The sequence below is a fragment of the Notothenia rossii genome (assembly GCF_949606895.1).
Source record: "Notothenia rossii genome assembly, chromosome: 4".
In the NCBI taxonomy this organism is placed as follows: Eukaryota; Metazoa; Chordata; class Actinopteri; order Perciformes; family Nototheniidae; genus Notothenia; species Notothenia rossii.
In genome coordinates this window covers 54,274,038-54,291,950 of record NC_136902.1, presented here as the reverse complement: position 1 = coordinate 54,291,950, position 17,913 = coordinate 54,274,038, and the positions used below count along the sequence as shown (strand labels likewise).

General features: G+C 41.5%; 1 protein-coding gene and 1 long non-coding RNA gene across 2 annotated transcripts; one reads left to right on the top strand and one right to left on the bottom strand.

Moving 5' to 3' along the window:
- Positions 1 to 9,180: 9,180 nt before the first annotated feature.
- LOC307036599 lies at positions 9,181 to 12,163 on the bottom strand. The gene is made up of 2 exons (XR_013807402.1): positions 12,023 to 12,163; positions 9,181 to 10,878 (listed from the first exon to the last, which is right to left on the bottom strand). It is a non-coding gene; the product is annotated as an uncharacterized lncRNA (long non-coding RNA).
- A 268-nt stretch (positions 12,164 to 12,431) lies between these two features.
- On the top strand, positions 12,432 to 17,700 carry LOC307036598 (zinc finger MYM-type protein 1-like; the record flags this gene model as incomplete). The annotated part of the gene is made up of 6 exons (XM_079677048.1): positions 12,432 to 12,605; positions 13,374 to 16,004; positions 16,173 to 16,257; positions 16,399 to 16,717; positions 16,863 to 16,936; positions 17,232 to 17,700. The coding sequence occupies 2 exons, from the start codon at positions 12,432 to 12,434 to the stop codon at positions 14,634 to 14,636; spliced, it is 1,437 nt and encodes a 478-aa protein (XP_079533174.1). The 3' UTR covers positions 14,637 to 16,004; positions 16,173 to 16,257; positions 16,399 to 16,717; positions 16,863 to 16,936; positions 17,232 to 17,700.
- Positions 17,701 to 17,913: the final 213 nt, after the last annotated feature.

Below are 17,913 nucleotides of genomic sequence, written 5' to 3'. Positions count from 1 at the left end.
ACATTGCAGATGTTAGCCACATTGGTAAGTTAGCTAAAAAGATAGCCATATTAGACAGTTATCATTGCCATTAATTGCCTCGTCAAAATACGAAAACTTTTGTTTGTCACAAAATAAATTACACTTGTTTGACTTCGATTTGAGGGCATGGGCTTGAGCATGATGTAATTATGTTATCACATTCACTAACCTGTCTGTCTTTAAATTCTTTAAACAGCTCTGGATGCCAGTTGGCGAGGTGCTCAGCCAAGTTTGATGTGTTGGCTCCCTTGGTTTGCAGGGATCTAAAACATTTATTACAGACAGGCCTCGTGGTGTCCGTAGGCTTGCCCTCACTTTCAGAGATATAGTTAAAATACTTCAAATTTCGCTTCTGGCGTCTTTTTTGTCAACAAGCCGAGGCGCAGCGGCAGTTGCATTCCCACTTGCAGCCATGCTTCTCGTTTTCTCACATGCTCTGACAGCGAGCGCGTGCATGAGAGAGGGGAGGCACATAGAGCGTACTTGAGAGGGGAGGGACTGCAGGCACGGCTGCAGTGCAGGGAGTGGAAGCAGAGCGCTGAACACACACGGCTCTTATTAAAACAGCGCTTTCTCACCGGAGTACTTTTCCCCGTCATTCTTAAAGTACCGATACTAATGAAACGGAGGAATCGTAACGTTTTTAACGGCAGGGTATCGCGGTACCTTTCAAGTATCGGTACACCGTGCAACACTAGAAGGGGGTCTTAATGAGAGAGTGAGCCAATGCTGAAAGAGATACTGGACTACAGGAAGCAGCCTCCATTTCAAGCCAAAAAGGCGGAGAGTGCTGTGAGTCAGACTGCAGCCAGGACTGTATTATTCTCAGATTTGTAGCCCAATAATAGAACCTCAAATTCGGCAGAGCAAGTCCACCCCGCGTCTTTGGTCTCTGTAAAAATTGCTTGCGTATCCTTGGGGTTTTCTTGTTCCAAATAAAGTTAGAAATAAGAGTGTCAGTTTTATGAAAAAAAGTTTGAGTGAGGAAAATGGGCACACATTGAAATAAATATAGAAATTTGGGGAGTATATTCATCTTTATAGAGTTGATTCGGGCAACCAGAGACAGATTTAACACTGACCAGCTGTCGAAGTCTTCCTGTATGCGGGACAAAAGGGGGGCAACATTTTCTTTATAAATATCTTTAAATGTATCAGTCACCTGGATCCCGAGGTAAGTGAAGCTGTGTAGTGCAATTTTAAATGGCAGACTACGTAGAGGGAACTCACGCGCCGCTCTATTTAAAGGGAACAATTCGCTTTTACTTAAATTGAGTTTATAACCGGATACAGCACCAAATGAGCTAAGGATAGAGAGAGCCGCAGGGACAGACACAGATAAATTAGAGACATAAAGAAGAAGGTCATCCGCGTAAAGAGAAGCTTTCTGTTCTACCCTATTTCTGAAAATACCTCTAATGCGGGGGTCACAACGAAGAGCGATGGAGAGGGGCTCAATAGCTAAGGCAAATAAGAGAGGGCTCAAGGGACAACCCTGCCTGGTGGAGCGGTGGAGAGGGAAATATTCAGAGTGCGTATTATTCGTTCTCACTGAAGCTAGGGGAGAGGAGTACAATAGCTTCACCCATTAGGTAAAGTTCTTTCCAAAGCCAAATTTCTCCAAGGTGTGAAAAAGATACCTCCACTCCACACGATCAAATGCCTTTTTCTGCATCTAAAGATATCACAGCTTCAGGCACAGAATTTGCGAAAGACTGGTAGATTGTGTTAAAAAGTCGTCTTAAGTTAAAAAATGAATGCCTATTTTTGATGAAGCCGGTTTGATCAGGAGAGATAATGGTTGGTAACACGGTTTCCAAACGTAAAGCGAGCATTTTAGACAGTAATTTAAAATCCACATTTAACAAGCTGATTGGTCGGTAGGAGGAGCATGAAGGGGATCCTTATTCCTTTTTTAAATGAGGGAGATAGAGGCCTGATTAAGCGTTGGAGGCAAACTAGTAGAATTCAACGATTCACTAACCATATCTATCAAAACAGGGGCTAATTTCTGTTGAAACGTCTTGTAAAATTCCAGTGGATAACCATCCGGCCCTGGAGATTTTCCGCCTTGCATCGATGCAATGGCAACGGAGAGTTCAACAGCAGTTACTGGCTTCTCCAAATCCTCAGTCATATCAGGATGTATCAAAGGGACTCCGAGGGTGGTAAACATTTTTTCCAAATCCTGCGTGTTAAAGATGAAAGTTAACAGATATTGTTCTAAACTGTATTAAAGTAAACATGTATTATTTTAAACTGTATTGAAGTGAACATGTATTATTGGGGACTGTTTTCAAGTAATCCTATATATATAACCTTCTCACTTACACTCACTGACCCAGATACCAGCACGCACACATATTCTTTTCAAGGTTCTTTCTGGGGCCAATATAATCTCAAGCACCAATATATCTGTGTACAATGTTTGATTGTTTAGGAAAGAATAGTTTCTGCGAAATATTCCTTGGGAAAGTAAAGGAGTGAATCCAGGTGCAAGATAAAAGATTGACTCTGTACTTGTTTAGTTCCGAAGCTCTCACGCTCTGTTCAGAAGTAAAATACTTTTTCCCAGAACTCTGATTCGCTGTATTGGACCCGACCCGAAGTGAATCCAACCAGTAAGAACACCTAGGGGAGTGAGCAACTCCTCCCCACGGACTCTCTGATTCGCTTAGGAGTGAAATCGACCAATTAGAGATTGGGGGGGGCGGAGCAGCCGACACAACTCTGCCCCTAAATATGTCTATGAATACTGGTGTTTATTCATGCTCGATGCACCCTGTTTCTGACTGGCTGGTCCCAATATCTGTATCGCACGGCAGTAGAGCGGGGAGCCCGGAGTGCTCTGTTTAGGGGGCACTCTGTAACTTGTATTGTTGTTTTTTACCATTCAAATCAGATTATTGTTATAACTTTTATAATTTTTTTGAACTCCTTCTCTTATTAATGTGACCAGGCTCACCTAACAGACGGCACGGAGCGGAGGTGGGCTTTAAGCCACCACCACTGTGTTTGCTCCTACAGTGTCTGAGCTGGTTTCAGATGTGTATAACGAAGTATAATAGTCTCTAAACTCATCATTAATTCTTTGGGGATCGATCGTAATGTCCGAGGATGTTTGGATTCTGGGAATCTGGTAAGAGGCAACATTCTGTCGTAATTGATGCGCCAGTAATCTGCCAGCTTTGTCACCCTGTTCGTAATAATTACTTCTAGCCTTAAGAAGAAGTGCAGCAACCTGGTCTGCGGACAGCGTATTAAATTCCGATTCAAGAATGAGGCGTTCCTTATACACATCTGGAGTTGGTGAAACGGAATAGAGGTCATCCAGTTGAGCAATACGCCTTGTTAGTTCAGTTAATTTATCTCTTTTCTGTTTCCTCTCATGGCTAACATAGGAAATAATTTGCCCTCTAATATAAACTTTCAATGTCTCCCATAACACAGATGCAGAAATGTCCGGAGTCTTGTTAATGCTAAGAAATATGTCAATTTGGTTGGAAATCAGCTCTGTAAAATGTTCATCTGAAAGCAAATGCGTGTTTAAACGCCATGGGGTTTGCGTGAGTACAGAACCCTTAAATCTGATACTCATTACGACAGGGGCATGATTCGAAATAGCTGTAGTTTCATATGAACAGGAGCTCACGGAAGGGAGAAGTCTGTCATCTACCATAAAGTAGTCTATCCGAGTAAACGTATTGTGAACATGGGAAAAAAAGGAGTATGCTTTACCGGTGGGGTTAAAGAAGCGCCAGGGATCCGTTATTGCAAACTCACTCATGAAGTGTCTAATCGTCTTAGCAGATCCCGAAGGCGTAACAGTCTTCTTGGAGGAGCGGTCCAGCTGTGGGCTAAGCCAACAATTAAAGTCACCACCTAAGATAAAGAAGTGTGATGACATGTCAGGAAGGTTAGAAAAGAGCTGCCGAAAAAAATTCACATCATCCCAGTTCGGGGCGTACACATTCACAAGTAGAACAGGGGTGTCATATATCATGCCAATAACAATCAGGCATCTGCCATTCGGATCAGAAACCATCCGAGTAAAAACAAAGGGAACCGATGTGTGTATCAAGATAGCAACTCCTCTAGACTTGCTGTTAAATGATGAATAGTAAGCATGTCCAATCCATCCATTCCTAAGTCTAGAAAAAACAGATGGTATGAAGTGTATTTCTTGAAGATAAATCACTTGAGCACCCAAATATTGAAGATGGCGCATGACCCTGGTGCGCTTAACTGGGGAGTTCAGACCCCTGCAATTCCAACTAGTAAACTTAAGGGCGCTCCCATCATGGCGTTGAATTAACCTAGGCTGGACCATTTAAAGATAAAACGGAAATATGAAGGACAGCCAACCAACAAAACAAAGTGCAATGATGAATACAATAAAAATAAAACATAAAACATAAAACATACAAGACAAGAACATGAAACATACAGAACCCAGCTCCCCAGCCCACCCCAGCACAGCGATCTCCCCAAACGAGATGCCACTTGCAAAACCCAAACTAATAACTAGGCCTAAACCTAAACGCTCCAAGGTAGCCTTAGAGACACAATTGCATAACCTGAAATAAAGTGACATATTAAGAATTATTAAATGTACATTGTACAAACCACTGTTCATAATTGAACTAACAACCAGAGTAAAGAGGTATCCGTAGTGGCCCAATATGTGGTACAAAAATAAACACTAATGCTAGTATATATATATATTCTCTTAATTGTATTTTTATAATTTATCAGAGCTCGGTCACGTGGACCGGGCAAGGCACTTGGGAAATGTAGTCCACAATATTGTCAACAAAATCTATCGATCTCCAGCTGAAGAATGAACGACCATCATAACTGTTTTTAAACAGATAGGCAGTCTATTTTGAGTTCTTATTAACAAAGTCAGTGGCCACCGTAGGATCCTCAAACCTGTGTGTCGTTCCATTCGGCATGGTCATTTTGAGAGTTGCCGGGAAGAGGAGACCAAACTTCACATTTGGGTAGGAATGTAGAGTACGCTTAACTGGGACAAAAGAAGCTCGCTTCTTGGCAACGGAGGACGTATAGTCCGGGAAAATGGAGATCCTCTTGCCGTTGTATAGAAGAGGAGAGGATTCACCAGCCCGCTGCAGGATCTGGCTCCGGATATGAAAGAAGTGTACCCTTACAACAAAGGGCCGAGGTAAGGTACAGGCCTTTAAAGGTACCTTTCCTTGGGTCTCTCTCGCAGGGTCCGATGGGCACGGTCAAGTAGAGGCTTCTCGTCCAGCTTGAGCAAGTCCCGGAGCAACTGCGCGACGAAATCAGTGGCACAGGCTCCCTCCAGTCCCTCCGGAATAACCATCACACGCAAATTATTCCTCGGCAACCTGCCCTCAAGATCCTCAAATTTGTCATCCAAGCATTTCACTTGTGAAGTTAGCATGTCAACTGTAGCTTCAAGCTTGTCTATCCGAGTGTTGTGGTCAGTGGCAGCTTGCTCCAGATCTCGGATCGTGGCTTCGTGTGCCTCTACTGCGCGCTGAAGTGGTTCGACTGAGCTCTTCAGTTCTTGTCTCACAGACAATATTTCAGTGCAGGCTCGCGGCCGATGCATCAATTTTCTTGAATATGTCATTCTTGAGAGATTCCATCATTGACTGTAGCAGCGAGGCATCTAGGGTGTCCCCAGCAGCGTCAGCAGTAGCAGCGCTAGCCAAGTCAGGAAGGAGTGAGGGTTTGAGGCCTCCTTTTGCAATGTCTTGTTTATATCGAGTAGTAGTCATTTTGGCCAGTTACAAATCAAACTAATTGAGCTAGAGTTCGCTAGAGTAATTTATAAGTACCTTATGAGTTGTTGCATACTATTAGTGAGCCAAACTGCACAATGGGAAAGTATTTTGAAGTCACTCATCTCTGAGCTGTCAGGACACACGTCTACTCGCCTCCGTGCATTCCCCCGCTGTTCAAAAAACTTTATAATTCTTATTGTCTAAAGCATTTCTTATTTTCATTTTCCCCTCTCATATTCAGTGTGGACGGATTGAGACAGCGTGGTGTCCAGAGAGCTGCAGAGACTTCAGCGAGAAACCTCCGTGTGATGGACGTCCTGTCTGTTTGTTTGGCCAGAAGAGGACTGAGGGTCTTTCCTCAGTGAGGAGGACCAGGCCTGATGGAGGAGCCCATGCTGGGCAAAGCTGATACCAACTGCACAGGCCTAGTCTGTCACTTTATTTGACTAAATGTGTTTACTTATACATTTAATAGATTTACACCTTCTGTCCATATGTGCTCTTTATTTAAAACATTTGATTAACTTTTGGTTCACATTTCAATCAATTGTATTTGTATTTGCACTCCTTTTGTCCATTATTCTTACTGAAAATGTTAGATTACACATTCACATCTGACTGAAGATTGGCCCCATATATTTGTGATGTTGCAAACTCTGCGGTACAAGGCACAAGTGATGTGAAGCTCATAAAGCGAGGCAAATAGAAATAATCAGCTGATGGAGTGTATCAATCAATCAATCAATCAATCAATGTTTATTTATATAGCCCAATATCACAAATGTTACATTTGTCTCAGTGGACTTCACAGTTTGTACAGAATATCAGTATGACAATACGACACCCTCTGTCCTTAGACCCTCACATCGTACAAGGAAAAACTTCCAGAGAAAACCCCACAGTTTAAAGGGAAAAATGGGAGAAACCTCAGGGAGAGCAACAGAGGAGGGATCCCTCTCCCAGGACGGACAGACGTGCAATAGATGCCGTGTGTAAATTGAAAAGATAATACATTTGCAACATAGGTAGTCCAAATGTTTTGAAATGCATGTGTGTATAATAAGAAGATGAATCCACGAGGATATCCATCCAGGACTTATGATCCAGGACCGCAGCCACGACTCAAGATCCAGGACTCGCAATCCATGACACAGGACCGCAGGATCATCCATGACTCCGGATCCCGGCGTATATAGACACCAAAAAGAAAGAAATTTGGGGAAGCTGGGTTAATCGGAACATGAGAGTACACAGGTATAAACAGAGAGAAGGAAGAAGTAAGATGTCCCCCGACAAACTAAGCCTATATCAGCAAAACTAGGGGCTGAATCTAATCAGCCCTAACTATAAGCTTTATCAAAAAGGAAGGTCTTAAGCGCACTCTTAAAAACGGATAGGGTGTCTGCCGTCCGAACACAAACTGGAAGCTGATTCCACAAAAGTGGAGCTTGATAAGAAAAGGCTCTGGCTCCCATTGTACTTTTAGAGACTCTAGGAACAACCAACAACCCTGCATTCTTGGAACGCAATGCCCTAGTAGGACAATAGGGTATAATGAGTTCTTTAAGGTAAGATGGCGCCTGCCCATTAAGGGCTTTGTAGGCGAGAAGAAGAATTTTAAATTCTATCCTGTGTTCTATAGGGAGCCAGTGTAAGGCAGCCAGAACAGGAGTAATGTGGTCCCTTTTCCTAACTCTGGTTAGTACACGAGCTGCAGCATTTTGAATCAGCTGAAGCGACTTGACTGACTTCTTGGTACACCCTGATAATAAGGAGTTACAATAATCCAGCCTTGAAGTAACAAATGCATGGACTAGTTTCTCTGCATCGTTTTGAGGCAAGATATGCCTGATTTTTGCAATGTTACATAGATGGAAGTAGGCGGTCCTTGAAATTGATTTTATGTGGGCGTTAAAGGATAAATCCTGATCAAATATAACACCAAGATTCCTTACAGTCTCACTGGAGGCCAAATTAATGCCATCCATAGTTAATATATCTTTAGATAATTTGTTTCGTAGATTCTTCGGGCCAAGTACAATAACTTCAGTTTTGGTCGTGTTTAACATCAAAAAATGTAAGGTCATCCACGTTTTTAAGTCCTTGAGGCAGTCTTGAATTTTATTTAGATGATTAATTTCATCAGGCTTGATTGATAAATATAGTTGAGTATCATCCGCATAACAATGAAAGTTTACAGAATGATTCCTTATAATATTGCCTAACAGAAGCATATATAGGGTGAACAAAATAGGTCCAAGCACTGAGCCCTGTGGCACTCCATGGCTAACTTTGGTTTGCATGGAAGATTCATCGTTGACACGTACAAACTGAGAGCGTTCAGATAGATAAGACCTAAACCAGCCTAAAGCAGTTCCCTGTATGCCAACTAAGTGCTCTAGTCTTTGCAATAGGATATCATGGTCGATAGTATCAAATGCAGCACTAAGATTGAGTAAGACAAGAATAGAGACAAGTCCCTTGTCAGAGGCTATTAGAATGTCATTTGTGACTTTAACCAGAGCTGTCTCTGTGCTATGTTGTGTTCTAAAGCCAGACTGAAAATCTTCAAATAAATCATAGTTTCTTAAGTAATCACACAGCTGTTTTGCGACTGCTTTCTCGAGAATTTTTGAGAGGAACGGAAGATTAGAAATAGGTCTATAGTTGGCTAAATGTGGAAGATGTGTAGATGTGGAAATAGGTGCATTCGATCAGCTGACTGTGTTTTCACAATAAAAGTAGTTTCTTAGTGAATGTCCTGTACTGGTCTAAAGATCTCATAACATCAGCTTTTAATTTTCCTCTTGGATGTTCTTCTTGACCCTCAGAGAAGGAGAACATGTCGTGTCTTTCAGGCATGTCCTTTCCTCACAAAAATTACAGGAAACATAAAACATGAAGCTCAGCGCAAGTTCAGGCAGGAAGACCTATCACTTCGTATTGCACGTCATGGCAATACTCGCTCCCTTCACGAAATGATAGGGAGCGCCACTCCTCAGCTAACCTATCACTTCCCTCCATTCACAAGCCTAATCATCGCACCTGTTAATCCCTCTATATATGCTCTCCCCTTTTCCATCAGCTGTCTTCCAGGTGTCAACGCGCAACCCTCCTCCACCCCTTCGCCTCCTGCTTCCAACTCAGGGCCAAGCTCAACCTTCTCCCTTCCAACCGGACCTAACCACTTATCACCACCACCAGTGTCTAGACCCAGGGGGGTTAATCGGAAACGGTTCTTCCCTTCCCGAATGACATCCTACAAAACCTGGGCCTAATCGCCAAACACCATTTAATTCACTTGTTATAAACTGTCATCATTATGTTTCATTTATATAATGTGACCCGATAATAAACATGTATTCCATACATCACGTCTCTCCTGATTGAAATATTATTGCAGAACAAGTGTGTTATTTATGAAAGCGGTGTGTTTGTGTGTTTAGGGGCTGATATAATTATTTTGTAATTTAATGTTTTTTTGTTATTTCAACAGCGCTACAAAGACAATCAGATTATGAATGAACAGTATGAAGTTCATCAACATTGAAATATATGTTATTATCAAAATAATATTTAACTGTTATCAAAACGTAGTGCAACTGTAGAAGCTTGCTCTGTTGTCTCACTGAAAGAATAACTTTTACCACGTTTTTTACAGACAATATTGAGAGATACAGATGTAGCGATTCATTTCAGACAGTTTGAAACGCGAGGGCCGTGATTGGTACGTGATCTGCCCTCGCTAAAGGGAAAACCTCCAGCTTGACTTGAGACCGCCCCCGTGATAGATAAATGTAATTATAATGAAGCCCGCTGCAATGGATCATTGATCCACCAGGGGGTGCAGTGGGGTTCCACACTGGAGCTCATGTGAAATAAAGTCAGATACAGTACGCTGGATGTACAGCGGAACTTTGTTAAGATCCATATGTCACGAATATCATACTCTGTGCTAAATAGGAGACATGTAATCATTTACAAAACATCACCATGTTGTTATTTAACAAAATAATGTTGTTTAGTCGAAAAAAACGAACGGGAGGAAATGCAGCCCGGCTCTCGATTTTTAATCCTAATTTGATCATCATCTTCACCACGATCATTTATGTTTATGTTCGCCGAATTGACATGAAATCACTGACACATATCAATATACTGTATTCAACTTCATTAAAACGTTATTAACGTGCATAAACTCAGTAATTCACTATAAATATTTATATATTAATGGAGCCTCGTCGGCAGATCAGGATCCCAACGCGCAGCGGACGGATCTTGGTCTGCATGACGGGTGTTATTTTCCTCATAAGGAACAAGTCGCTGCAAATTATTCCGCTTATTACACGGCCACATTCTCAACAAAGTAACGACATGACTCCCAATATTAATTGAAATGCTTTTATGGATTTAGAAAATGTTTTTATTGATTTAAAAAATAGTTGTATGTATTGATTTAAATTGACATGCATCCGCTAAGAAAAATAGTCCGTTGTTACCGTTTTTTAAACAGTTTGAATGAAACGGCAGCTCTCTCCCCCTTCCCCCCCTGATCTTTCTTCTCCAGCAGCTAAATTAACTGTAGGTTACTCTGAGTGACCATAGACTGTATGTGACAAGCTTACAGTTAGTGACGTAACAACACCATAAAAGCTGGTGGGTTGAAAGCAATACGGGAGGTAAAAATAACTAGAATAATTGTGATTTACTTATTGTGGCTTTTATGTTTTTAGGTATAAAATGTTATGTAATTCAGGCTTATAGTTCATCCTTCTCTAAAAGCCTTCAACAATGACAATATTCATAGTAATTTAATAAATCCTTCTAACACACATTGTAAAAAATAGTCTACTGTAAGTTAAGAAATCATTCCAATATGTACATCTTTGGATGTAACAACAATAACATTATAAATTGTTACATAGCTGAACATGGTATTGCACATTTAGCTTTGAGTGTTACTGACCTGAGATGTTTCTATTACATGAATTAAGGTGACTGAGGCTTTGGGATGCAAACTCATCTTTTTGAAAAAGGTGACAAGGATCCGAGCCCCCGGCTCCCCCACCCCACGGAATATCGGCTTTAAAATGAGGAATAACAGAGGATTTTAGTAGTCAGAACAACTAAAGCAGCAGTGTTAACAGAAATGCCAAAGAGTCACATCTAATAGAAATATATAAAAGCATTTATTTTAATTGTGTAGCAGTCAGTTTATAATTTTGGCAGCACTGTTGAGCATTTTGAAAATGTATTTTCATGCCTCTGTGCAAGGCTTAGTCTTTCTATCTTTATAGCCACATGGTGTAAAGTAACTAAGTTCATAAACTCAACAAGTACTATACTTGGGCACAATTTTGAGATACTTGTACTTTATTTAAGTATTTCAATGTTTTGCTACTTTGTTCTTCTACTCCACTGCAGTTCAGAGGTACATGGTGTACTTTGACTCCACTACATGTATTTAATACCTTTAGTTACTTTACAGATGTGGATGAATGATGTGAAATATAATCAAGTGTTAAATCAGACTTTAGTTCCACCTGGAGTAAATCCATAAGCTACCCTGCAGTATACAAAGTCATTCAAATTAGCTGCACCTTTATCAGCTTTGAGAACACTTTCATGATCAATCATTATAAAACATATCATATATATTATTCTGAAATGGACCAATCTGCACAATGACTACTTTCACTGTCGCTACTTTCAATATATTTTGATGAGAATACTTTTCTACTTTCACTTGAGGAACATTTTGAATGCAGGACTTTTACTGTAACAGAGTATTCCTACACTCTGGTACTTCTACTTTTACTCAAGTACAAGATCTGAGTACTTCTACTTTTACTCAAGTACAAGATCTGAGTGCTTCTACTTTTGTTCTAGTACAAGATCATCTGAGTGCTTCTACTTTTACTCAAGTACAATATATATATACATAATATACTTATACCACCTCTGTTTATAGCCTATGAAAAAAACTATTAGAAATAGAAGGCTAAAGCTAACCTTAGCAGATAGTGACAATATATGCTAGCTAGCTAGCTCAACGATTCCTTAAATAATATTGCCACAGAAAAACTTTTCAGTTCACATCACGCTCTGCCGCTCCGACAGGGAGCTCTGCTCTGAACACCTGAACGGCCCGTTCTAACAGCTGTTCACCAGCGGTCCAGTCTGTGCCACAGTGACTCCGGACGCACAGTTAATATTAACGAACGCACCCGTAGGTAATGTAGCTGCTGAAGCTAGACCATCATCTCGGAACAGCAGAGCCTTATTATACATCCATGAGCAGAGCCAGGGGTGGACTGGCCATCTGGCATACCGGGCATCGTCCCGGTGGGCCGTTGACCCAATGTGGGCCGGTCCGCAATGTTTTTTTTTTCTTTTCGTTTTTTTTCCTCTAAATTCCCTCCAATTGGGCCGGCCAATTGGCTACAGAGGGCTAGCAGTGTGTTGCCAGCATCGACACATATTATTGGTCTATTGTTTGTCATTGTCAATCAATCATGAGCTGATAAGCTCAGAGAGCCCTGACAGTGCTGTCAATCACAACACAAACCAGGGTGGGGCGGGACCTCATGGCATGGGTGGGAGTCGCGGGACGGGCTGCCTGCTGCTGAGCTGAAAATGGATAAGCAGAAGAAACGCCCGGGTGGCGCTGAAAAACTGCGACTTAAAAAGCTGAAGTCTCTGGAGGTGGAGGCTGCTAAATATTCTAAATTGACGGACCTATTTGGTGCCGTGGTCAACGCCCCAGCAGGTGCTTCTGCGCCGGGAGACGAGCGAGTGGAGGCATACATCGTAAGTAACGTTAGCCTGGGCTGGCTAGGCTACATTTTTGAGACATGTCCAAAAAAAAAGTAGAAAACGTTTTTACATTGAATGTGATGTGACCTAATTAACTGCATAGTCCTACTTGTGACAACATATTAGCCCAGAGTTGAAGGGCTGTGAATGTTGGTAGTTGTGGTTGATTTTGTTTAAATATGCCGAATTGTGATATTATGGGTTTTTATTGTTCAGATGATTTAGCTAGGCTACCTAAGAGCTGCTAACGTCAGCGGTTTTTTGTAGCCATAGCAACAGTAAACGTTCACATGGACCAACGAGCTGTAAGTAGAGATGAAGCTGCAGAATCAAGCTGTATTGTAAATACAGATGAGATACTTTGAATTTTAGCAAAAAATATAAGTAAACCTATAGGAAATAATTAGATTAATTTGCAATATTTGCCATTGAATTTATTGTAATCTTTCAATTCATTTATTGTTTACTGAGGTGATAACTATTTCATAATTTGTGTGTAACTTTAATTTCTTTGTAAATGTGTTACTTTTTTTCAAATGGCTGTGTATAGTGCTGTCTTGAGCATTTTCAGGTATTGTCACAAAGATCTGACTTTTTTGCATTGGAAAACACTAAGTGTCATAATGAAAACATGGCAAAGCCACTAGTGTTGTTACGCTCGCGAACGTTTCGTTCAATATGAACTAATCTTTTATCTTGTACATTATTCTGTAGTTTTGAGTTATTTCCCCATCTAATGATAAATGCTTTCCCTATGTCCAGCCCAGACAGGTTCAGGGCAAGTCCAGCTGGTCAGTTCAGGGAGAGAGCCAGACCAATTCAGGCAGCCCAAAGACTGCACCACCTGAGAGGGAAAAGGCTGTAGAGAGTGAGGAGTATGTCAGCCCAAAGACAGGATCACCTGAGAGGGAAAAGGCTGGAGAGAGTGAGGAGTGTGTCAGCCCAAATACAGGATCACCTGAGAGGGAAACAGCTGTTGAGAGCTATGAGTGTGCCAGTCAAATAACAGATTTGTTTTCACAACCTGATCAGAGAAATCTCCAGTCATTTTTAAATTACCATCCTCAGCAAAAAAGTAGCAATCCAGTGGTGCAGAAAGTGTTCTGTAGCAGAGACGGCACCATTAGAAGGTGGCTGACATACTGTCCAGAGCGTCACATGCTGTATTGTTTCATCTGCATGGCATTCGGTAAGAGAACTGATAGCAGTCTGTTCATCAGTGGAATGTCAGATTGGAGGCATCTACACCAGCGCACAGAGGAGCATGAGAGAAGCAGTGGACACAGAAACTGTGCTGAAGCTTACCTCTTGAAATCCGCCAGTGCTGATATCAGCAGTGTGTTTGGTGGCAGTCAGATGTCGGCGCACAGAGAGCAGGTCAGAAAGAGACGGCAGGTTTTGGAGCGCATCATAGATGTCATCAAGGTTCTTGGAAAGAGGGGGCTTGCATACAGGAGGTCAGAAAATGAGGCAGCATATACTCTGGAAGACCACACAGTTGATCATGGTAATTTCTTGGAACTCATACTTCTACTGGGGAAGTATGATTTCTGTTTAAAAGAGCACCTGGACAGCTGCATTGAGAACAGCAAAAAGTTGCATTTGTCTGGTGGCACGAGAGGCAGAGGCTCCCTTGTAACTTTACTCTCCAAAACCACAGTCAACTCAGTGATAGATGCAATTCACCATCTGATTCAAGAAAACATCTCCAGTGATATCAAGAAAGCAGGAATGTTTTCAGTGCAGCTGGACACAACACAGGACATCACCTCTCAGGATCAATGCTCTATAATTATGAGGTATGTTACTGATGTTGTTCATGAGAGGCTTGTTGCAGTGCTGAAGTGCAGTTCATCCACTGGACAGGCCTTTGTCAACATGCTGTCAGAAGTTCTGGACAAAATGGGCCTCAGCAAGACCATGTGCATTGGAAATGCAACTGATGGGGCATCAAACATGCAAGGCCAATACAAAGGATTCTCCTCACTATTATCTGCACAATCTCCAAACCAGGGGCATGTATAGTGCTACGCACATGTACTAAATCTGGTGCTTGCAAACACAACCCAGATTGTTATTGAGAGTGGGTCCCTGTTTGCGCTCCTCAATGGCATTGCGGTATTCATCAAAGAGTCATATAAAAGGATGAATGTGTGGGAAGAGTCAGGCCGAAACAAGAGACGTAGACGCCTTGCTACACTATTGGCGAGACACGCTGGTGGGCCAAGCATGAGGCCCTGAAGAAGGTGTTTGGCTTCTTTGGAAAACCGGAAGATGGTCTGTACGTTGATGTGCTGTTGACATTATCAGCTATACAGAAACAGGCAACAGTGAAACCATGTATCCGTGTCATGGCCAGAGGATATGCAGAGTCATTGCTCAAGTATGAGACGATCTTGACGGCTCAAATCTTCCTCCGCATATTTGAACATACCTCTCCATTGTCTAAATACCTTCAGACGGCAGGATTGGACATCCTCTCTGCTCACAGAATGGTGGCATCGACACAGGATACGCTGAAAAGCTTGGGAAGAGATTTTGAATCTGTAAAAAAAGCAGCAGACACATTTGTCAACTGGACAAACACAGAAATCCAAGAGAGAGATGACACGGACATTGAAGTGGAGGCCACACTGCCACAAAAGAGGAGGAGGATGAAGAAAGTCTTGCCTGGAGAGATGGCTCAGGATGAGACCCTGGATGATGCAGAAAAATCCTATGAGGTGAATGTGCATAACCGGATCATGGACACAGCAATTGAAGCCATTCATAGGCGCTTTTTAACACACGGCAATCTATATGCTGACTTGGCATGTCTGGATCCCAGAAACTTCCCTCAGCTCTGCACCAGTGCTCTTCCCCAGTCTGCCCTTCAAGACTTAAGCAAGTGCTTGCAAGGATTTGACAGCAGGGCAACCAAGGAAAATATGCAGGCCGAGTTGAAAAGCTTTGCACTCCAGTGGAACAGGCTGAAGGCATCCCCATTGGCAGAGTACAAAGCAAGAACAGTAGAAGATGGATCAGGTGGTGAGGAGGACAACACAGAAGAGGTTGAGATAACTCCCATAAGCTGTTGCTCCTGGAAAGAATGCCCTCTGTGCTGCTACCAGATACTTCGCCGTTTCAACATGCTAACAGATGCATACCCTGTCCTAGGCCTTGCTTATAAATACTTGCTTACATTATCCCTCACACAGGTGGCTTGTGAGCGCACATTTTCAATTTTGAAGTTTATTAAAAACAGACTCAGAAGCACCCTCTCATCTGATAAATTGGAGGCATTTATGTTGATGGCCACAGAGAAAGACATCCTCATGTCCTTGGACTCTGACTCTGTGATAGACAGACTTGCAGAGAAGAGTGAGCTGCTTAAAAAGCTGCTCCACTGATAAGGCGAGAAATATTTAATATTATTGTTATTATCACACATCACACATTATGGATGTAGTAATTCATTATTTGTCATTTTAATGATGCTTTTCAGAAGTTGTATTGTGCTTATGTGTTGATCCTTAATGGTGGGATCATGTACACTAAATTATCAATTATTCTCCATTACAGGTTGTTCTGATATATTTGAGGAGTCGTTCTCCCTCTGTTCTATATGTGGACTTGTTCTCTCATTTGGGACCACTGTTAGAATTTGGTAAGTTTATCATGTATTTTTTAATGTTGTAAAAGTTTTGAAAGAAACGCACATCCCAAAAGTTTTCAACTCTAGGTGCAGGACAGAGGAAAACATTTTATTTATTTTTCAGACTTAATAATGTATCCAATTCCCTCTCAGGTTGACCACTTGACATGTGAGAGCTTGAGGAGTTGTTCCCCCTCCGTCCATTTTCAAGGATTCTCTCCCTTACCACTTCACCACTTTTTGAGAAGTCTATGATTTGTTGAGTATGTCATGTGTCTTATAATGTTATATGAATTCATACTTGATTTGTGATGATGAGAGACTTAATAATGTTTCCATGTCTCTTTTTGGTGGACCACCCTATATATGAGAGCCTAAGGAGTTGTTTTCCCTCTGTCCCCTTTTGAGGACCTGCTTTGTCTCCTCCATCATTCACTGGGCCACTTTTAGGTTCCTGAGCTTATTTCATGTGGTGAGAGGAATGCAATATGTGTATGTTTAAAGGTTATGTTTAAAGGTTTATGTGAAGAAACATACTATATGTGTGATAAAATGACAATTGGTAATTCATAAATGTCTCTTTATATTCTCTGCTACCATTATCTCCTGTCAAACAGGTTTTCCTGACCTGCTAGAAGTTCTTCTTGATGCTTGAGTCATCCATCATATCTGAGAGCTTCGTCTTGACTTTGTGAGTTTATTATGCAACTTGTTTTGTCTCAGATTGAAACAAAAGGTTTGATTATGATTATTTCCTGGCTGAAGATTTTCATATTGATGGTTTTAATTTCAAACATCTGCATATCTTTTAAGTTCAATTAACAGTTATGCAGGTAGGCCTTAGGGCTCTTTTGAGACTTAAGTCATCCTTCATGACAGATACATTTGTTGACTAAGTGTCACTACGTCACAAAAAGGCTACATGGCTACATATATTTGTCAGTACACAGATACTGAGTACAAGTTCTGTTTGCTGTTTCTTTCAGGTCACAAATTTGGTGAGGAGTGGAGCTGGCTGGCTGCGGACGAGGAAGTATAGAGCAATACATACTTGTGCACATACACGTATATGAGAATGCATATCTATTCAGACCTGTAACCCATGTCTTAGACTTTTCACACAGCTACAGTATATATATATATATTTTTTTTTTTCTTCCAATTCTCTATTTATGGTTTCATAATGAGTGAGTGAGTTTCAGCTCTAATGCTGCTACTGTCTGTAATATGTTTCTATTTAGATTATTTGTCAGGATATTTTTTTGTTATTATTGTCCGAGTCTGGTTTTAACTAATACTGGGCTTACACCAAAAGATTTTCACAGTCACAGACTAAAAACTGAAAGGGTAGCATAAGGGTTCTTCCCGTTAGTCTCGTCCCACCCCTAGTCATGACATAACTTCTGTTGTGATTTGACACTATAATGAATAAAGATTGATTGATATAGCTGTCAATTTTAGTCCTTGAGTTCATAGTTAAGTGCTTTATTTGTTAACTGCTATCAAGGAATATGACTCTCCTTTGTAGTATGCATGAGAGAAGATGCCGCAAGTTTAGTGGACTTCTATGTAGTGTCCGCTGAAAATGTAGTGGGCTGGTCTGGACAGAAAATGCCAGGGCTGAATTTTTGTCCCAGTCCACCCCTGAGCAGAGCCGACAGGCAGGAA